Source organism: Bacillus rossius, chromosome 13, assembly GCF_032445375.1.
Source record: "Bacillus rossius redtenbacheri isolate Brsri chromosome 13, Brsri_v3, whole genome shotgun sequence".
Lineage (NCBI taxonomy): Eukaryota > Metazoa > Arthropoda > Insecta > Phasmatodea > Bacillidae > Bacillus > Bacillus rossius.
Window position 1 is genome coordinate 10,219,277 of NC_086340.1, and position 22,267 is coordinate 10,241,543.

The 22,267-nt window shown below is 38.9% G+C and overlaps 3 protein-coding genes across 6 annotated transcripts in view; 1 reads left to right on the forward strand and 2 right to left on the reverse strand.

Moving 5' to 3' along the window:
- Positions 1–1,829, reverse strand: part of LOC134538225 (unc-112-related protein-like) — a 126,846-nt gene extending 125,017 nt beyond the window's left edge. For both annotated transcript variants that reach the window (XM_063379357.1, XM_063379356.1), the window contains exon 1: positions 1,276–1,829. In XM_063379357.1, the coding sequence (XP_063235427.1) occupies positions 1,276–1,417 (142 nt within the window). In that variant the 5' untranslated portion in view covers positions 1,418–1,829. The remainder of the gene's footprint in view (positions 1–1,275) is intronic.
- Positions 1,830–2,011: 182 nt separating this feature from the next.
- LOC134538227 (NADH-ubiquinone oxidoreductase 49 kDa subunit) lies at positions 2,012–3,791 on the forward strand. Its single transcript, XM_063379363.1, has one exon. The coding sequence runs from the start codon at positions 2,078–2,080 to the stop codon at positions 3,473–3,475; it is 1,398 nt and encodes a 465-aa protein (XP_063235433.1). The 5' UTR covers positions 2,012–2,077; the 3' UTR covers positions 3,476–3,791.
- A 4,518-nt stretch (positions 3,792–8,309) lies between these two features.
- On the reverse strand, positions 8,310–15,990 carry LOC134538228 (acylpyruvase FAHD1, mitochondrial). 3 transcript variants are annotated; one of them, XM_063379366.1, is made up of 4 exons: positions 15,856–15,990; positions 13,246–13,342; positions 10,718–10,861; positions 8,310–8,849 (listed from the first exon to the last, which is right to left on the reverse strand). In XM_063379366.1, exons 3-4 carry the CDS (start codon positions 10,772–10,774, stop codon positions 8,508–8,510), a joined length of 399 nt encoding a protein of 132 aa, XP_063235436.1. In that variant the 5' UTR covers positions 10,775–10,861; positions 13,246–13,342; positions 15,856–15,990; the 3' UTR covers positions 8,310–8,507. The 3 variants fall into 3 exon arrangements, with proteins under 3 accessions (XP_063235436.1, XP_063235437.1, XP_063235434.1); XM_063379367.1 differs by having other exon boundaries at positions 15,810–15,990; XM_063379364.1 differs by having other exon boundaries at positions 15,658–15,858.
- Between the last annotated feature and the right edge of the window lie 6,277 nt (positions 15,991–22,267).

The following is a 22,267-nucleotide window of genomic DNA, read 5'->3' on the forward strand; positions in this document are numbered from 1 at the left end:
GACGAACAGCTTTAAAAAAATTATATATATATATATATATATATATATATATATATATATATATATATACACCTATTTTTATTTATCTTTTTACCTATGACAGGAGGTGTGACATAGTATATAAAAAAACACGCGCGTATTAGAATGCAACGTTGTTTCAAAATTTAAAAGCAAAAACATGTTACTGCAGTCTTCATTCCAAGGAAAATTGTGAGCACATATACTCCCTCCCCCCCTTCAACAAAAAAAAAATTATTGAAAAAAAAAACAATTTTAACACAAAGATAAATTCTCTGATTAAATTTTTCGAAAACCTGGATTATTAGAGGGAATAAACTTACTTTGTAACTCAATGTGAAGATAAATAATACCAAGGCCATAATAATTCAGATTTGTACACTAAACAAGTATGTACATACGCCTAAAATCGACAGCAAACAGAAAACAAACCATACAAAATTAAGCAGTCAGATCTTTTAACTTTCGCAAAAGTTCCCACATATTTAACATATTAACAGGAAAGGTTTGAAGTAAAAAAAAAAATATTAAACTTATGTGGTTTTGAACGTCTATTTACGTAAATTACCTCAATTTAATAATTTTGTATTACAGAATTATATCCAATAGTTACTTTCTCCCGAATTTTTAGATTAATCTTTGTATGGTTTATAAGCATATCCACCCATACTTAATGCTCCGGGTTTAAGGCGGGCTGGAAGAAAATTTCATCAAAAGTTTAAAAAATTAAGAGAAGGAAAATACAAATCTGCTCTAAATTTTAAAACATTATCATGTTATAAACATAACAGTGCATTCTCCTACAAACTTATATGCTAGACGACGTAATCTACATTTCCTGGGATTCGGATTTCGAAACCAGGAATAGCAGAGCGGGTACATACTGGCCCCGCCCCTTTATTTTAAAACGGCGCTATTTTAACAACTGTTCCCTAATTTAAGACACGAGTTCATGCTGTTAGTAATGATTAGCTATCAGATCAGTGCGCAAACTATCCGTGCAAAGTTTCTTGACGCATAAATAACAAACTTTTTGCCGCTATTTCAATGAGGTTCTCTCTATACACGTCACAGGGATCGAACAAGGACTCGAAATCAAATGTGTAAGTAAAATTGAACATCCGTTAATCTACAAACACAATAATAGTACTTTTACAAGAATATGCAACTTATTTACACAGAAAACGTACATTAATACTATATATAAAAAAACTTAACTGAACACACATAGAATTGTACGCTCATTCAAAAACTCACCTAAATCTTCCACAAGTTTCAACATCACTCCGCCTATATGAAGATCTCCTTTAACACGCAGTGTCCTGTCCATTTGGAGGTCCGTAACGTAAACTTTCAAATTCCATGACCCGTCGCCTACAAGATACCCGTCCGCAATCATTTTGTTCAAACGTCACCAAAAATAAAATTAATAAGATTTTCTTCCCTCGCGTCCGCACGGTTTAAATAACGAACACTATCTTATTCTTCATTTTATTAAATACTAAACAAAGTATGTGAAAAGGCGCGTAATGAATATCACAACTACAACGAAGAAATTAAGCACGTGCGTCTTCTTGATACCTCGTTGATAACAGCCGTCCTATTTCTCCACATACGTTTCTCTTTAACGTAACTGCCCACGCAAAAACATTACCAGAACATTTAATTCATAAACTCAACTTCGCCGACATAGAGCCACCGCCTACCACGCGTACGCCAAAACTCGAATGCAACGAATCGCGCAATGCCGACCCGTCCCTAAACACTTCAGCTTCTTCCTCCTGTTCTATGGTCGACGACGACGTTCGTGTACTTTCTACTTTGCCTGGTAGATGGCAGGCACCTCGCTCTAAGATTAAAGAGTAAATAGTGAGCAAACTCTGCAAACATTTCCACGCAGATAGAAGTGTGTTCGATTAGACTTATTTTTACACTAATCGATAGCTGTGCAGCGTGCGTGTGTGGTCTACTTATTATTAGTCTAAGGTGAACACAATTATTACGGGTTCTCTATGTTTCTCTGATTATTTATGAGCAATCTGTGGAATTATTTTAAAAAATGGCAGCGTTGGGTTTGCTGAACAGAAATTACTTAAAATTTTGTTCTAGTGTTAAATTGCATGCATATGGAGGAGTTCTTGGTGTCATCGTTCCACACCGAGGTGCCAAACGATGGACACCTGATGAAGATTTCATGAAGCAGTTTGCAGGTCCTGTGATGTTCCCGGACGAAGTAACATCTAGGTGGAAAGTTCCCCCATGGAGTGGTAAGGTTGCTCCTGTTGAAAAGAAAGTACGCAATTTGACTCTCAACTTTGGGCCCCAACACCCAGCTGCTCATGGTGTTTTGCGTCTCGTACTGCAGCTTGAAGGCGAGACTGTATTGCGGGCCGACCCACATATTGGTCTGTTGCATCGAGGAACGGAGAAGTTGATCGAGTACAAGACATATATGCAGGCCTTGCCTTATTTTGATCGTCTGGACTACGTCTCAATGATGTGTAATGAACAGTGCTTTTCATTGGCCATCGAGAAATTATTAAATATTGAAGTTCCTAGAAGAGCCAAGTACATACGTGTTCTGTTTGCGGAAATAACACGACTTTTGAATCACCTTATGGCAGTTGGAACTCATGCTCTTGATGTTGGTGCTTTGACACCGTTTTTCTGGATGTTCGAAGAGAGAGAGAAAATGATGGAATTCTATGAACGTGTTTCAGGAGCACGTATGCATGCTGCTTACATTCGACCAGGTGGTGTGTCGCAAGATTTGCCTCTTGGTCTGATGGACGACATATACGAGTTTGTCAGCAAGTTTGCTGAAAGACTGGATGAGGTTGAAGATGTTTTGACAACCAACAGAATATGGGTGCAGCGAACAAGAGATATAGGCATCGTGTCTGCGGAGGATGCCCTGAACTACGGCTTCAGTGGGGTGATGTTGCGTGGTTCAGGAATCAAGTGGGATTTACGCAAAACACAACCCTACGATGCTTACGACGAAATGGAGTTTGATGTTCCCATCGGCACTGCAGGAGACTGTTATGATAGGTACTTGTGTCGAATGGAGGAAATGAGGCAGTCTCTGAGGATAATTGAACAATGTCTCAACAAAATGCCTCAAGGAGAAATCAAAACTGATGATATGAAAGTAACAAACCCATCGAGAGAAGAAATGAAGACTTCAATGGAAGCTCTTATCCATCACTTCAAACTTTTCACACAGGGGTTTGCCGTGCCACCTGGGTCTACTTACACAGCAATAGAAGCTCCCAAAGGAGAGTTTGGTGTTTATCTTGTGTCTGATGGAAGTTCGAGGCCTTATCGGTGCAAAATAAAGGCACCTGGCTTTGCTCACTTGGCCGCACTAGAGAAAGTTGGCAAATATCACATGCTCGCAGATATTGTGGCTATCATTGGTACACTAGATGTTGTTTTTGGTGAAATTGATCGATGAAACAATTTTCAAACATTGTAGTCAGTGTAAATATTAAAAGTGTGATAGGCCTCAGACCTTGAAAATTTTTGTTGGTTAACTCAGTTAACTTGGGAAGTATTAAATATCATATGTAAGTTATTTAATGAAACTTCTGTGGGATTGTACAGGTATGTAATTTTTGGTTTTGCTGAACTTTAAAATACTTCCTGTCAGACTACTGCTGTACCCTCCACCACAACTGTATTATGTATATTAATATTATTGAACATCTATTTGAATCATGGTAAAACACATGATAGAAATAAATAAAAATAAAGTTAAGAGCATTCAGAAATACTTTGTTTTACTCCCGAGCACATTCTGTAAGTTGGACAGGATTTTATTTGCAACTTTATCCATTTGAAACTTTATCCATGGTTACAAAAATTCTGGAAGCTGCATCAAGTGGGTGAAACAGTAACTACTGTTTACTCAGAGGGCACAAGGGAGCAACAAAATTTTTTGTTAGTTCTCACAATGGGAACTAGGAAGGAGGATCGTATTTGAAGTGAAAAACAAATATGTTTGCTTAAAGTTTACCCTTTTTATTGTTAACTAAAATATGCAGGTGACAAAATTAATTGTGGATGACACCATCTTACATTGTAAATGAAATAGAGTTTATTTGTGTGTAATTTTAAATATTTGTTCTCTTTCGTATTTTTCCATTATATTTTAACTGAACCTGGTTAATAGTTGTAATTTTTTTTATTTTGATTTTACCTGAAATGATAACATTAATTTAATGAAAATTATATTGTATACCTACTACTATTTTTGGTTAATTAATCGACCACAAAGCACTTATGCCTTTAACAAGGAAAGAGATTCACAAAGAAACCATGGTTAACCTAGCCTTGCCAGACTTACCATGGGAAATACAAAATTGTCTTTCTGAGGTGAACCCCAGCAGACCACTGATACTCTCGTTCAAATAATGGAACACAAGCAAAAATAAGAAATTCACTGAGAATTGCCTAACCAGTTGATTATTAAATATTTTATAAGGGTGCCTAAACATTAAATATAAATAGTTGGAGGCAGTCCACGTAAATCATTGGCAAATATCTGAAAACGTGTTAACTTTCCTACATAACAATCAGTACTTGCCTGTGAATTGTAGAAAGTTTTGTTCAAGTAAATTTGTAGTTCTGCTGTATTTGCGAAAAAAAATGTTAAAAATCCAAAAATACTTTTATTCTATGCTCTTTAACTTCCTCTTTTCATTAAACCTGGCGGAGATAAGAAATTCCAAATACTTCAGGAGATATTGCCGTTCTTATTTTGCAATAAAAGACCTGTGCAATCAATTGACCGCCGAAATTTTTTTATTTTGCCATGTGTTTGAGAATGCCTAATTAATTAAAATGGTCGATTAGGTCAGGTCAGTTACATTATAAATACTTTCAAACTAAGTGGACATTAAAAATAATGAGAATTAATTTTAATGGCTGTTTAGTTTTAAAGTATTTATAATGTAACTGACCTGACCAAACAAACCGGGACAAAGGATGAACAGTAGGAACCCACGTAATTTTTTTTTTACTTATTACTTGCGCAACAATATCCAAATAACAAATAAAACATTAAAATTTGAAACGTTAAAAACTCACTTAAGTTAGAGGCGGGTACAATTCCTTTGCCATTAGTAGAAAATGTAGTCGTTCACCTACGTCGCAAAAAAAAAATCATATTCGTAAACAAGAAACAAGTCAATGCCGCATGAATTTTTTTTCGCAAATACCGCCCAACTACATATTTACCTTTGTTTATTATCTCATTTTTAAATTTGTTTGTATTCATATTTAGAAACCTCTGATTACAAAAATCTTGTAGCACATGTTACTAAAAGGTCCTGGAAAAATCTAGATATTGGTTCATATATTTGTAGATATCCTGTTAATTCAAATGTATTAATCTCAGACCAACACCTAAGTCTGAAGACAGTGAATCCACCAAAACAATTGAAATAAAAATAGCATCGCAAAAGTTAATCATAATCGCATCTCCAACCCAACTGATATAATTATTAAAATTGCTGTAAATAAATATAAATTTAAAAAAAAAACTTTGAAATTTATAACAGTTGTACAAAACATGATTTTTAAAATTGGTTAGAAATAAATTCACCATTCTTTAATTACTGGTTTGCAATTATTTGCTGTCCCCAAATTTTTGACAGCATTATTATTTCTGAACGTAGCAAATTCAATTTACGATGAAGCTTCAATCTTTAAATAAATTAGATATATAAAGTGGGCCAATGTCATGTTTATAAACTTTGTTATTCTTTTTGTTTAAATTTATTTTACATGACAATATTTGTTGTAGATTTTTCAATAAATTTTCTAGTTGTATTGTTCTATTTTATGTCAAGCGAGTGTCACAACTGTTGCAGTTTTTTTTTCACTTTTGTGTGTGCATTACATTGTGGACCTGGCCTAGTTGTGTGGTTCTACGTAATATTGTAATAGGGACAATATGGGAAACTGATCGGCTGGAGTTTCCCATATTGTCGTAATATATTTGGTTCTACCACATGGCCTGGAAAAAAAAAACTTGCAGCAGTTACCAACACCTTAGAGCAGATTTACAGAAAAAAATTTAATGAATTTTTTTAAATTAATTTTTATGATAGAATCTTTTATACATTGTATACACACACAATTTTTTTACGTGACGTCTAATAAATCGATGAACGCCGGCTGCACGCACAAAAAAGTGTCCCGTTACGCACATTGTTCAGTTACGCTCATTGTTCCGTTACGCTGTGTTCCGTTGCGCTCATTGTTCCGTTACGCTGTGTTCCGTTGCGCTGTGTTCCGTTGCGCTGTCGGCAAGTGCAGTAATAATAGGTTATGTTACAATTGACTAAAAAATTATGGTGATTCATATAATTGATGATAGATATTTGATTACAGTTTATTTATAAGAAAACTTGTTCATAACTATATTTAATCTTTATAGCTAAACGCCATTTTAAAAATTAATTACAAGTCATCTACATGTGAACTGTTTCGTCGACTGTTTATAAAGTGAAGTGAAAAGTTAATGTGGTTTTCATTGCTCATTACAGCAACCATTTCGGCAATAAAGGTTAATTATTGTTGCATTTTAAAAATCTGATTACTAGTATAATTTCAAGTATTTATTCTTTTATTATTAAAATAAAAATGATTCAATTTTATTCATAAAAGTATGCAATCATTTCATCAATGTTTTGTTATGACGTTGTCACGTTAAACTATCGTCCGTAAACCGACTTTACAGACAAGCAATTTTTTTGTTTGTTTTTCAGAATGCCTTAATTTACTCATTTGGTGTAAAGTGGTGTCAAGTAATTCTTTCCACGATGCGTGCAGTCAATGTTTCAGTTCATGTAGTCGCAAAGCTGTACTGCAATCTTTTTTCTAATAATGAAGTCGGTTAAAAATGAGGTCCTTGCAGATAAGTGTACCATGTAAATTCAGTTACTAGTGAAAAGGTAGTAAAATAAATTACAAATGTAAAATTATCTTTTTTTTTATTTTGGTACCTATCACAAAATATACACATGTTTGAAAACATATTTTTTTATACTAGCACCAAAAAATATATATAAACAACAGTCATAAAAACTAAAATAACAAATAAGTATAGCATACAAGGCAAAATCCAGCATGAAAAATATATTTATTATCACAAAAATAGTTGCCTACAGTTATGTGGCAAATCACAGACAAAAAATATGATGCACTTGGAAATTTCTTATTTTATAACCTCCACTACCTTAATAGAAGCTTACAAGAAAATATTTATTTTTATTCCCAAAAAAAAATACAATAAAGCTGTACACATGTATACCATGGCCAAATTTTTCCCACACATAAAATAGTTGTCTACAGAAGATATTAGATAGCCACATTACTATAACTTGAGGAGAAAAAAATTATCAAGGTGATTACAGACTTCACAACCTAAACCCACGAGATTCATAAATTTACATTACTGATGCAAAGATTCCCCCCCCCCCTTTTTTTCTTTTCTAGGTGCAGTTGCTGAATTACTTATGGCAGGATGATATCCCCCCCCTCCCAAGAAAAAGGGGGGGGGGGATATCATCCTGCCATAAGTAATTCAGCAACTGCACCTAATGGACACCGTAAAAATAAATCAGATGCTGTCCCAGTGTCGGTCTGGGGTGAATAGAGAGACGACCCCCCCCACCCCCCCCAATAAAGCCCGGAACTAAAAATAAACAAGATAAAAAAAAATACTTTATAAGAAGTCCGAAATTTTCTGTTAATAGTTTTCAAAATTGCTGATACCCGGTTTAACTTTGCAGTATGTATTCCACACCTACCATCCCGTCCCTTTTCGGAAGAATAAAATTTTCTAATATTTTTTCTTCCCAACTTACAATGAAACTTCACATTGTTTTCTTTACATTATTCTGGGAATTTTGTACTAACCATTCTTTATACTACATGTCATGATTTACCTTTAGAACAAAAGAAATAAATTTTGTATTGAGTAATAATCATTCTTTTGTATGAAACATATTACTTAGCACTATGGCTCGTATGTAATTTCTAGGGACTGTGATAACACATGGTATGAACAGTGTTTTTTATTAACTGAGTTTTCACCGTACAACAAATACTACAGCCATGGGCCTCTCTGGTAAGTAAAGTTAGGGCGGGGGACAAGGGGATGTAAATATATTTGGCGAAGAGAAGTAAAAATATACAAATAGAATGTATTGTATGTAATGTAATAATAATAGAAACAATGTAATGATAATAATGTAATGTCGATTGAAGAATTGTTTAGAATGAAATGAAGGGGGGGAAAAAAATTACCCTTGAGTGCTATTGTGTTCCCTCCACGAGGAATTTTTGGAGGGGACATGTCCCCCCCCCCCCCCCCTCCGCCAGAGAGGCCCACGTACAGCAGTGCTGAACCTTGCCGCTATGTTGTGTTTTGATAGCTCGCCTGTGTTGCTAGCAACGAGCTGTCTACAGCGCGGTCGTCAGGCGGACCTGACCGGGAAGGTCATGGTCAGGATGTCCGCCAGGCCGGCCTCGATGACGTCCCCCGGGCGTACCGGGCCGATGCCCGGGGGCGACCCCGTCAGCAGCAGGTCCCCCGGCTCCAGCGTCACGTACTTGGTGATGTGGGCGATCATCTCCGGCACGGAGAAGGCCAGGTCCGACGTGCTGGCGCGCTGCACCTCTGCGCCGTTCACGCGGCACCAGATCTCCGTGTCGCCCGGGTCCTTCAGCTCGTCGGCGCCCACGAACCTGCTCACGGGGCACGCCGTGTCGAACCCCTTCCCGAAGGTCCACGGGCGGCCCGTCTTGATCGCGGCGTCCTGCACAGGAATAAAAAAGGAGGTTCGTCCGTAAAGCCTGTTCACGGACGATAATTTCACGTGGTAACGTCAAAAGAAAACATATTATTTGCAAATTTAATTTAAATAGTTTGTTCAAATATAATCACAAAACAATTAGTTAAAAAAAGCCCGCCCTTAACCCATTCGATATTATAGAAGATTTTCTCGCACGGTGGTTGGCCGGTTCTCGCACGCTCGGCTCGGGCGGAACGTGACAATTTTTCGTGCGTGTAGGCCGGCATTCATCGATTTTGTAAGACGTCACCACGTCAGATATCCCACGCTAAATGTTACAATACGGCAGTGTTTAACAACGCACTGGTATAGTTATGCACTGAAAGTGCTGAAACTCAAACTTTATGTTTTACCCAAAACAAATGTGAATGAATAGACTTTATGAACTAAGCAAGATACAAGTTTGTGATTATGATATAACCCCACTTTTATGTTCTTTAAATGATCCTTTCTATGGGAAATTTTTAATTAATACAATACACCCGCCCCTCGAAGTAACGCTCTAATCAGTTCCAGGTAACAGAGCGCTAATCTAATACGATTTTTCCATAAGAAAGTATGTTTATCAAAATAATTTGTTTTCCAAGCAGGTAAGTGTACCTGCTGGCTATGATTTTAATTAAGACACTGCTCATATTAAAATTATTTTACAGTACAAATATATATATACGTATATATATATATCTAAATACATTTGAACTAAATTTAAATTAATGTTGAATAACATTTTGAACTGTAACCAAAAATTATTTAAAAATTTACGTACCACAGTGTTTAATTAATAAGGGTTCAGTATAACATTCCAAAGTACGCACTAAACATATTTCTGAGTTACAAAATAATAATTTTATAAGTATAGGAAATGTATTTAATTTATAATAAGATTGAAAAAAATCACAAACTGATCAATTTTTATTGTTACAAAGATTATTTAACCTTTTAACGTATTCCCAACTCTTTGGTTTACTATATGCGTGTCTGCCATGATTTGCCACTAGCACATTTTAGTAGGTGCAAGGTAAACTAGCCTTGATAGCTTCTAGCTGTACTCTTCAGAGCTCCTGATGACATATGGGATCGGGATGGCGTAAAATAAACGTTGGCTAAACATGCAGGCGTTGGAGATAAATACATAATGAAAGGTTAGTTTTTAAGGGGCCCACCTAGTCAGAGGTGTATCTGTGTTGGTGAGGTGGGATGATAAGCGCGACACTTGCTGTTGTTTCTAGCGCAGTATCGCCTCTAAGCGCAAGGCTCTACCAACTATGAACTTTGAGCAGTGACTTTAACATTATATGATGTAGAAATGAAGATAAAGGTGTAATGCAGGCCCCTTGAGTGATTTCAAGAATCTGTACCGGTTGTTTTATGCCGAAAAATTACTCACAAATATGCCTTTTAACCATTTTGACTCTCATAAAAATAAAATGTAAAAACTGAATCCAGAAACATACCTACATATTGGCCCTCAGAAAATTATTAAATATTTTTGTAAAACAGGCCCCATTCTGATATCTTCAGTAGTTTTGAAATTGTGTGGTTTGTCCTGAAGCTCTGCACACTGTGTGTGCCCGTGTAGGCGGGACCCTTATGTCGTTCCTGATAATGCACTTCATTGTAAAACAAAGCCATTAACATCCTCTACAATAATATGAAAATTAAATGTTGAAGGTTGGTGGACCACAGGCAGAAGCGGACACCGGGACGGGGTTGGTTCCGCCCTCCTCTTCTGATCGCTACTAGCTCGGGATGGAATAGCACTTTCCCTGCCCCTTTAGAAGCGGGACTGTAGGTTGCTTAAACCCTGTTTTTTTGCGATGTGAAATAATTACAGTGAGGTTAACTTCCGTCATGTCGAGAGCCAGGCAGTAGCCGCCGACGTAGCGCATGGCGGAGGCGGTGGTGACGTTCTTGCATTTCTCCCCGATTATCACCCCCAGCTCCACTTCTTCGTTCACGAGGCCGCCGCGGGGTATCTGTCAATTAAAAAAAATATACATATATATATTTGCAAATCGTCGGCTTACTTCTGAAACCTCGTAACTCCATTTCAGTCAATTTTACAGGAGAACTTATGAGCTTTTGGAGCACGGTTTCGACTGACAAAGGTACGAGGTTTTATAATTTGTGAATAGAAAAGAGACTAAGTAGAGTTGACTTACAAGGTTTTATCAGCATATGTGCACTATGAAAAAATACACCAAACACATCCGGAATATAAAACTGGGAAAATCTGGACTTAAGAGGTTTTAGAAGTAAGCCGACGAAATAAAGTTCACCCGTCATTGATCAATACTGCTACAGAAATATTCAAGACAAACACCGAACACACTGGGCGACCAGGCGGCGGCGGCCAGAATCACACACGTGACAACCTCAGCAGCCAGCTTACTGCTCGTGTATCTGCGACCGTTCTCACGCCGCGGCCAGGTGTGCGCTCTTTCAACAGTTGACCTGGCCGACTAGCGTGCAGGAGCGACAAGGCGTGAAACAGAGAAATTTATCAAATGTAGCTTCTATGATGTGATAAAAAAAAGAGGTTCCGTTACACTGCTTCCTTGCTAGCTTGTGTGATTTCTGGTACAATTTCGCCATAATTTTCGTAATTGGTTGCTTAAAATTTTCTAAGTGGATTGTGTTGGAAGAATAGCTTTAACGTTACAAATTTATTTATAGTGATCGGTGCTTTTAAATGATTGCAAAAAATGTACAGGAAAAATCATTTAATTGTGTGTATTGTTTGTGAGATACAAATAGTATGAGTAACACCTCCTAGAAGGAGGTAACACGATGATAAGATAATAGGAAAGCAGCACAGAGTTCCAAGTTCAAATCCTGGTGTGGCCATACAAATTTTTGTCCTCCAGGTTTCCTATATCGCTTAAGGAAAATGCCGGAATGGTACCTTAAAACAGATTATGACCAACACCTCTTACAGTATACCCGGTCTGTGTCGTCGTATTACCATCTAACACATCGCTGTCTGCATGACATTGCGGGGCCCGCCTGGTCAGGGGTGTATCGTATTAGTATGGCAGGATGATAAGGGTGATGCTTATTGTGCTTCTAGTGCGGCGTCTCCTCTAAGTGCAAGCCTATGAACTGGCACGCAGTCTTATAATATTTGAGAGGTGACCGTAAAATATGGTGGAGAAATGAAGATAAAGGTATAATTCAAGTGCCTTGAGTATTTTCAAGAATCTGTTCCAATGTTTCATACTTAAAATTAATTCTGAAATAAAGCATTTTTGCCATTTTCACTCTTGTAAAAATACAGTTCAAAAACGAAATATGGAAAAATAACACTTGTCCACCTTCCGTGTATTTTTAAATGCTTTTCCTAAACAACACCACTCTGATATCTCGAGCAGTTTTCAAATTGCGTGATTTTTTCTAAATTTCTGCATACCATGTGTGTTCCTGGGTAGGCAAGGACCTTAAGCAAAAATCATATTTAAAAAAAAGGCCATAAAACAATTTAGCTCTGTGCAGTATTAGTAGACAAGAATTTATAGTTTTATTTTTAGTAAAATTTTGTTTTTAATACAGACAATTTCTGTATTATTATTGTTATTTGTATAAAAGCTGTTTTTAATACTTACTCCACCAAAATAATGGTAAAAATTTACATTTTATGATAAATTAATTTGTAACAGGTTCCTCCGTGGAAGCAATCCTCTTTGCTTGCTTGCAAGCATGCGTCACCTGACCGCGAGGATTGGTGGTCCCTGGACGGCGGTAACACAGGAGCAAACGATTGTCCTTGTGGAAGAGAACTTTGCTTGCAAAGTTCATCAGTTAATTAAGCAGCCAGAGTTGATTACAGTTAATTTATTACTTTCATGGCTTACCTGTTTTTATGTTGTTTTTTCGACGTGTAATGTTTTGGTCTTATGTACTTAAATTGCAGAAACTGAATGACTAGCCAAATTTAATTAATATGTTAATTAGTTTCTGGCTCGGTTTTCGTTATGTTTAATTTACAATTTTGAACATTTATTGCTTAAGTTTTTTTCCCAGCATACTAGCTAACATATTTTCAGTTATATTTTTGGTATTATAAATAGTTTATTTTTATGGTTAATGTAATAGTATATTCATTAAAAAATTCCTGTATTTATATAATTTTGTAACCAATAAAATGAAATAAATTGAATGTTAGGATGCCTAGTGTTTTGTTCAAGGTTAAAAATATATCATGGCCATTAGGGAAATAAATTATACAAACTGTAACCAAAATGCATTTACTTGGTTGAAACACGTGCATTTTTCCCTGTAATATTTACGTGGAATACTTATAGTATTTACTGAAATTTATTTTTAAATAGCATCCATTTGCTGACTGAATGTGAATACTTACTATTATATCTTGACCTTCAGTGATGTACGATGAAGTAGGTTTCAAGAAGAAAAAAGGTTCTTTTGGTTTGGGCAGATTCTTCTCAGCCAGCAGAGAACTGTAAGCATTTTACTCATTAAGTTTTTTTTCCATTATACTAAATTAACTTTAAATACAGTTTACAATTAAGCCCAACGCGGCTAATCCGAACAAGTTAAGGGTGAAAAATTTTTGAGTAAAAAATTAAATTTTTTTGTATTTTAAATGTTATTCTTGATATCTTGACTCAATTATCAACATGTCAAAGTGATTTTGTGTTAAGTGATAAATAAGCGCTCATAGAGATGTATTTTACTACATGCTGTGGCATTACTGGAATTATTCGGCTAATCCGAAAACATGGTAAACCAAACAGATCTCTGTCCCAATTAGTTTGTATTAGCGAAACTCCACTTAATAAAAAAAATAGGATTATATATTTATAAAAAAAAAGGGCAGTTTTACAGTGGAGTTAAAAAGGCATCAGCACTGATGCTAATAATTATTGTAGAAGTTGCAGACAAGAAGTATCAGTTATAGTGAATACCATTATACTTTATCGACGAACCTGCTTTATTTATTTTATCGCTTTCTTTCTACTGTCAGTGTCTAAAAGTGTAGGACATGTCACTGTACAATACAATGATAATATACAATAAAGTCAATTCAATTCAAAATGTATATTTTTTAAGTCTTTCAAATAGGAATACCTATTAACATAATTATGCTACTATTTACATTTATTTGGCACTGGAGTTTGACTCGATGGTAACTCATTTGCCCGATGGTCCTAGTCTCTACACCACAGTTCCCAAATACTCTTATCACCAATACCAACTTGTGCAAACATCTTAGCTACAAAGAACTTCTTTACTAGCCAGTCTTAGTAATTATCTAGGGGAGGGGCAAATCTGAAAATGCATTTTTTTTTTTTTTTTTTGCTTCCTGACATCTTCGTAATAATTCAGTGAACCGTAAAAGATATAATAATTTCCTTTTTCATTATATGATACAGAATTAATTTCCAGAATATGATTTGATAGGATATGATTTTTGCAGTGATGATGTTTGCATGTTGTGCCGATTGACGGACTGATCCTGATTGGGCACATGCCCGATGGCAAGCAGACCTCCCTATTTTTCTCTAACTCTCCTCCTGAAGTACACACGTCTCAGCCAAAATATTACATTCCCAGACTGTTCTCAGCACCACCCAGTTCTTCTCTGTTCTCCTTCTCGATATATACCTCTCCCTTTCAAAAGTGACTAATCTAAATGCTTTAAAAATTATTTACTTTGGTTATGTCGAACCTCACGTTATGGAATATTATTTTGGGGTAGTTCCACGGACTCATCTAAAATTTTTCAAATACAGAAAAGAATTGTATGAATAATAATGCATGTAAATTATCGTACCTCATGCAGACAAATTTTCAAAAGCTTAGGTGTCTTAACATTACTATCGTTATACATTTGTGAATTACTTATATTCGCTCATTCACAATTGAATGAACTGCAGAATTTCAATTTACATAATTATTCGACTAGAACCAAAAATAATTCTCATATATTACAACATCGTACAAAATGTTTTGCAAATAGTCCGAGATACTCTGCTATATGTTTTTATAATAAACTTCCACCACATTTTAAATCAAAAGACCAACTTTGTGTATTTAAAAAAAAACTGAAAAATTTACTGTTGGAAGTCAGTTTTTATTCTATTAATGATTTTATGGAAACAAAACTATGCTAAAAATGTATTATTATTATATGACGTACATTATTTGTTTTTTACTATTATTTTTGTTTATGTTTATATGTTTGTACTTAAATGTGTATTCATAATGTTTTATATTCTTGACGAGTCCTATACTACATGTACAATATAATTGTATATTTTTGTAGTTGACTTGGACAATAAAAATACTATACTATACTATACTATACTATAGAGTTCTTCCTCCTGCTTCTAGGTTTCCTTCCCGTTCCCCAGGTTCCCCACCCTCCCGCCCCACTCGACATCTGGTTCATCCTCACCAACCACTCTGACCGCATTCCATCTTCTTTTAAACTCTCCCACATTGTTTCGACCAAGCTAAGTAAATTTAATCTAAAAACTCTGCAAACCTTAAGTAGGCTAAAGTAAGTATAAATTGATTTATTTTATGATAGCAACTTATGCTCTAGATTCACATAGTTTATTGAAAGAGCTTTTAATAATTTTGTATTATTTTTCATCCAGCCAGCCACATTATGTACGATTTACATGGAAATTCAACATAAGCCGTTATTATTTTCTGTTTTGTCTGTACAAGGCACTCCACAACATACTTTTAAAGCTTACCACCCATTTTATGGATTATTACTGTGTACTCACTATACATTACTCACTTATAATTCATTCCTGCCCCAATAATTTTCTTCCCTTTCTTTACAAACTCTTGTGCCATGATTATTCAACTTAAAATTCAAACAAAATTAGACCAACATATGTTGTCTGCACAAAAGTAGCAACTAAAATGGAGAAAACCAGTTTCACTAACCTACTCCCTTTAACCCATATGCAAATAAAAGTTCATGGTCACATACATTCAGCAAACATGTTGTGTGACAGTTGCACTTTGAACTGCCTTTCTTATCGTACATTGTGGCTGCAAATCATCATTACATAATATTTTAATATATATATTTTTTTAAATTCTTCAGTTCAAACGAATATAACCTATAATATTGCAGAAAGAAAAAAAAAGATAACCTATCAGACACACTGGAAAAAAATACAATCAAAACGTTTTCACTCATTATAGTTTCCATTTATTAGAAAATAAGTATTTTACAGGTAAATCAAATTTACAATAAAATAACAATTATTCAGTTAGCAAAGAGTACATAAGGTTGCGTATAAAAAAGATATGAAGTTAAGAATGCTGTGAGATTCGTTCTAAAACATTTTTTTTTATAACTTTTTGATTTGACTTACTAGAAACGATGTGAATGAGAGTATTCAATTAAGAAGACCCATGAAAATTTTTCTACAGCAGGATGAATTCTTTTTATTTTTTTTATACATGGGTTAAGCGACTTTTCACAATGTGGAATTAAGATTATATAAAAAAAAAGGATGGAACGAGGGATAGTACAACTAACATCTTGACCATGCTGCCTCAGGACAGAATCCAGAAGTGCAAAGTAAAAGCTTGCTGGATGAGAGAGCAGGAATCCTAGGGAAATAAAAATAAAAGGATGCCCAGACAAGAATTCGAACTAGGATCCTCTAAAATGCGAGCCCAGTGTCTAATCACTGCACCACAATGTTTGGTTATGACATGAACTTGAAACTTGACTGAATACCAGAGCCTGAGGATAATCATCAAAACTAAATGCTACAATAAAGTTATTAGTTCAATAACTAAGAATTCTAAGCAATCAGTTATGGAAGCGTAGTTTTTTTTTTAAGGTGGTGTGAAGGGATGTGGCCTATCATGTGCCCTAATACAATCACTGATGAAGTAGGTACTTGACGTCGACCCAAGTGTCTACCCAGCTCTCACAGTCCGTTATGCCACGCCAATGCCTTCTCCTGCCCTGTGTCGCGAGTGCGCTTAACAATGTAGTGCGGTGCAGCTTGAGCAGAGGGGCGGGGGAGTTTCGCGCGCCAGGGGAACCAATGGCGGAAGACGAACTTTCTTTGGAAAGAATGGACGCTGTATTTACAGTGGGACAAATATAGTAAATATTCTTTATTAACCTTATTTTATTATACATATTTAATTTTATCATTGAAGTATTTATGTTTTCTTTTATTATCATTATTTACTGGGTGACTACATCACACCCTTCTGCGACACATCAGGGTCGGCGAGGGACGCGGAGAAGGGGAAAGGATGAGCCGCCACGTGCCACGCGGAGCGCAGAGGAGTCAGTCGTCGCCAGGCGGGCACGAGAAACGGTCACGGCATGAGAGAAGTCGTGCCTCGAGACGGTCGCTGAGCATTGAGCCAACGAGAAGTAAGTGGACGTCGGCGTCGCGACGCGAATATAGCGGCAGCATAGAGTCAGAAAACGAGTCTCAATTTGTTCGTATTCATGTGGCCAGGACCAGGAGCATTTGCGTTGTACATAGTATCTTGCGGGGCATTTACGTCTGTACATAATAGCGTGTAGCATAGTGTGTCAGTGTTGCACCACACTTCCGGATGTCTCCGAACTATATGACATAGTGCTAGAAGGCACCAGTAGCGCGAGGCTTGTTCAGTGTGTGAATGGGCGTATCGGATTGGAGTATCCGCAGTTGTACATAGTGGTTTGCTATCTTTTGTGCGTATCATGCCGCATCTCCGGAGATTGCCGGAACACGCGACGTAGAGTCATTGAGACCAGAGGGGCGTTAGGACATTTATTGCGCGCAGGGATCCCCCAAAGTAACACAGGCCTAAACGCGTATATAATATGGTGCAGACTATCCTGAAAGTAACGCCGAGTATCCAGTCAAGAGAAGAACCCTCGTGTCGTCGTGCGTGAAACTAGATTGTCGCAGGCGGGGCTGGGACAGCCCCATGTACAGGGTCCTGTATTAATAAACCAAATGTTCGTTACAGACTGGTGGTGGATAATTATATGTCTTAGCTTGACCCTCCTCGGCCACACTTTCCGAACCCCACTCTACCTAGGACAGCTGAGCAACCAGGCGTCGAACTACGAGGGAGGGCTAGCGGGACGATGACAAGTGGCGCCCAACTTGGTGGCCTATCAAAACATTTCAATCTTTCAAACTTTCAAACTTTCAAAATTTTTCAAATTTGGGAAATTCTGACAAAGACAGTGGAAGGGCAAGTCACGTACGCCACAGGATGGAAATAAAGGCGCAGGTGCACCGGAAGTCGGCGCGACAGAGCGGCGCGATGGAGCGGCACGGAGCGCAAGATAACGGGGTGGCTTGTATTACAGTGTGACTCACGCCGGGATCGGTTGAGCGGAGCGATAAGGCGGCGGAGTTATCGGGTAACTTCAGCCAGACGGGAAAGTGTCGGGCGATCATAGAACACGGAGATAACAACAGCGAGAAAAAGATCATATTGTCGGCGGCAGGGAACATGGGGAAAACATGTGCGTGGTGTGATTTACCATATCCATCGACAATTAACATCATAGGGGAGACAACTGAGACGTGTCCGTATCCATGGGGCACGAGAGTGAAGGGAGAAGGTACTGAGGATAGTCACGGACATTTCGTGGGCAGCGCAAATGACAGTGTGACACATCTGGACAATCACGGACAGGTACCAGTTGCCATGCACATTATTCAGGAGACTCGACGCGATTACCAGAGTTCGCCGGAGAACCGCACGAGAATCCTAGGGCATTCGTTAGGGTGTGAAAAGCCAGGCTGCGATCCTTGTCAAAGGACAACTGGGTGGACAAAGTGTGTGGACAGCTACGAGGCGGGACACGGACATTGTAGACGAACACGGGAAGCTATTTAATGGAGTGGGAGGAGTTCGTGCGTTTGTTTGAAATACTTTTGACGGGCCGTCAGCACGAGTCAGTTGTCAGCAAATGTTGTACAGTGATACGCAGGCCGAGGGCGAGGGCGTCGAAGCTTTCATTCATAGGAAGGTGCGCCTGTACAGCCACCTGGATCTAGAGAGCTCTACTAATGTAATTATGCCAGTGATATGCGAACATTTATTGGCGGACTTGAGGCCATTTTTGCGATGTGCCACAGGACTCGAATTATCGGAATTTGTAGAAAGGGCACGCGAAGTAGAGACAGACATGCAGGCGAGTAGACTTGGAAGTGGACACCAGAGGACCCGCTGGGAACTACGAGTGACGGACATAGTAGCACCGGAGGATGCCGTGGCGTTAGTCCCCTACCAGACACCGAAAAGCAGTCGGGGTGCACGGACGCCGATGGCACCGAGACCAGGGACAGCAGCCCAGTGGGATGGACCACCATGTGCTACCTTTAATTAGGCACCTGGAACATGTTTTTAGCTTATAATAGAGCAAATTAAGTTAATATAAGTTTTGGGCACCGTCACACAAAGGAGGTGAAACTTTCCCTCCCTTGCGAGGCGGCCATGTTTGGCAGTCTTCAACCACTCCGTGCTGGGTCGAGACGTGTGTCGATGAGCAGTCTTTCACTTTGTTTCACCGAGCGTTCATTCTGCAGTCATTTTAATACCTAAACCTTTTTTTATTTTATTTCATAGCCGCTCACGTTGACTCGGCATGTATTTTGCGGGCCCGGCCTTATCCCGACCGCCTTCGTTAGTGGTTCTGCACCGCGTCGCGGACCACGCCAATTACGGCACTGGCCGACTCCAGTCAACACGCTTTCGATAAACCGCCGTGCATACGCCTGCTGGCTGCAACCACAAGTAAGTGTAAGGTGTAATTTAAGGCCACACTCACTGAGCCACCCTAAAACTTTCGGTACTGGCCGTCTCCAGAACACTCGTAACCGCGCCCCGCGAGGTTGCCATGGCAATTTCATTGAGTGATATTAGTGTCGTGTTTTGTTCTGTACGTAACGTATGTTCATATATTTGTACAACGGCTCAGATGTTGCATAGCGCATTCGCGTAGTGTTTGTAGAGGTTCTGCCACCACGTAGAGTACGCATAGGGAGTACCATGTACCCATGCGTACCACTGGAGAAGTCCATTAATTAAACGTAAACCAACAGAACCGGTGTCACTTACAATTATTTTACGCCACCCCGTCCTCCACACGGCCAAGCAGCCTCAGGAGATTTCAAGGTAGACTTCAAGCCACGTACCTGGGGACGGACGGACGCGGGGGCAGAGTACCCACGACCCATCACCAATGTCCTAGTGTTCCTCTAGCCTGGCGCCCCCCTGGACAACAGCATCACCGCGACGCCCGTAGCACCCGTCAGGCAGTAGCGGATCCAGAGGGGGGGCTAAGGGGCTCAAGCCCCCTCCAAAAGCATCTGGGTCCACTATTGTTTTAGTGTTTGCCTTTATAAAGCCTAGCCTCAGCTGGGTCAAGCCCCTCCCCAACCAAAATCCTGGATCCGCCACTGCCGTCAGGTACTTCCCGGGCCTTCCACATAGGCCAGGTGATGGCACTACTTACTACTCGAAACATTATTTTGACCTCCCCCCACTCCTCATGGAGTTGACCAGGGCAGTATTGCTTTGAATATCAGCTCTGTCTCTTCCGATTTTTGCCTAGGTGAAATAAACTGGTATTGTTTTGCCGTCCGCCGCGGTCTCGTGTTCGAGGTCGGGCGCAGGTCCTAGCGGGGTGGCTGGCTTTCTTAGAGATTTCTGTTCCGGGAGGGCGCCAGGCTAGCTCGGTGTCTAACCGTGTGATGGTCGTGGGTTCGTTGCCCCAGCGTGGTCCGCTAGAACCGTCGGTGGTGATGGAATTTGTTTCCTGATTAGGTTGGGTTGTTTAGGTTAATTTACATACACTGTTCTGGTTGTTCTACGGGTCGCACGTCGCGCACGGGAGGTGCGGGGTGGACGTTTTATTGTTCACGATTTACACTGGTTAATTACATTGGGCACGAGGTTTACTCGGTGGTACATGACTGCCAATGAGGCGTCGGAACACGTAGAAGTTTTGATTACACTATTATTACAATTACACTTGATAAAACGGCACTCTGTGGTGCTTTTACGTACACGATTACACTGCACACGTTATCTGAGAGGGACACCTGCGTGCCTCTACGTGTGTTTACTTATTAAGTCCTCACGCCAGTCGCAGTTGAGGGAGAGCGTTCGATTAGCATCGGCTAATCTCGTAATCGGTAACTTGCGACGCGCGGGCCCACCTGTGTGGACCGCGGCTCGCTACTAAATTAAAAACACGTTTAAGCTTGAATGTAGCCTGTGCCTGTGCACTGGGCGATTAACTAAAGTTCTGGGGTGGCGGGAGACGGCCCGTACCGTATACTGCACGGCCCCACGTAATGCTTTGTGTGGGGCGTGTTAAATTGACGCGGCTGGGTTAGGTCCTACACCGGAAAAGGACCGGGCGCACACTGGGAGTATTTAAAAAAAGGTTTTGGTTGTGACTATAATTACCAGATGGACGTTTGGTGAAACAAAGAGATGCTGGCTCCCCGTGGGACGTGCGTCCGTCCCGGTCCGCGAGTCGCGCTGTACTGGCGTCTGGCCCTGGCGCGAGGGGAGGGGTGAGCTCCCTGTCGCGCCAGAGTTTCTAAAGTTCCGTTATTCGTAAAAATCTATATAATTAACTAATTTTAAGTGGCTCTAAATTCACATAATAAAACTTAATGCTTAACTTAATATCTATATATGTTTTAGAATTGACATTTAATAAGTTTGTCTAAAATAAGTTTGAATATTAGAGTCAAGCTGGAGACTGTCTGTTTCTTGAAAACTACTCCAGTGGCGAATGATAATGCTAATTTGGAGCGGTTTGCGTTACATCACACGTTTCACTACTGAATTTAGGCTGAAGGCCGCAAAGGTTGCACTCACAGCTGTTTTAGTAGAAAACTACACGTGAGTGACCCGGGCACTTCTACGTCGCACTCTATTAATTAGGGTCTTTTGTTTGTTTTTGATTACTTTATTATTGTGTGGGGAATTTTGTAGGCACGGGGAGTGCGTTGCATGCGTAATTAAAATGGTTCGCTATTCTCTACCTTGGGCTGCGGTCCGCTCACTTGACTCGGGTGGGCCATGGCTAGGGGTGCTTTCCGTTAGCCGAGCCGAGTACTGGCGGGTGCAGGTCGGGCTTTGGGGTGGTATTCGGCCGTACGATGTCAGTTTCTAATCAATTATTCGTCTTTTACATCCTAATTCTGTACAAAACGCCTTTGTCCCCTCTGAATAATTTCAGGAGCTTAGTTTTAACATCAATAAAGAAATATTTTAAGCGAACAAGAAATAATTTTTTAATTCATTGTGAATAGCAATTATTCTTCGCGTGTATATTTTATTTTATGTGTTATGTTCTATATAGGGAATGTTTATTTTGGTTTGTTGGTCAAACG

Bases quoted from the DNA above. Each gene is read 5' to 3' on its own strand.
- LOC134538227 (XM_063379363.1), top strand. From the start codon at position 2,078: ATGGCAGCGTTGGGTTTGCTGAACAGAAATTACTTAAAATTTTGTTCT.
- LOC134538228 (XM_063379364.1), bottom strand. From the start codon at position 15,716: ATGGCACAAGAGTTTGTAAAGAAAGGGAAGAAAATTATTGGGGCAGGA. The intron at 13,343-15,657 runs GTGAGTAATGTA...AAATGCTTACAG, and splicing joins GGGGCAGGAATGAATTATAA to TTCTCTGCTGGCTGAGAAGA. The intron at 8,850-10,717 runs GTAATTATTTCA...ATTCCTGTGCAG, and splicing joins TGACGGAAGTTAACCTCACT to GACGCCGCGATCAAGACGGG.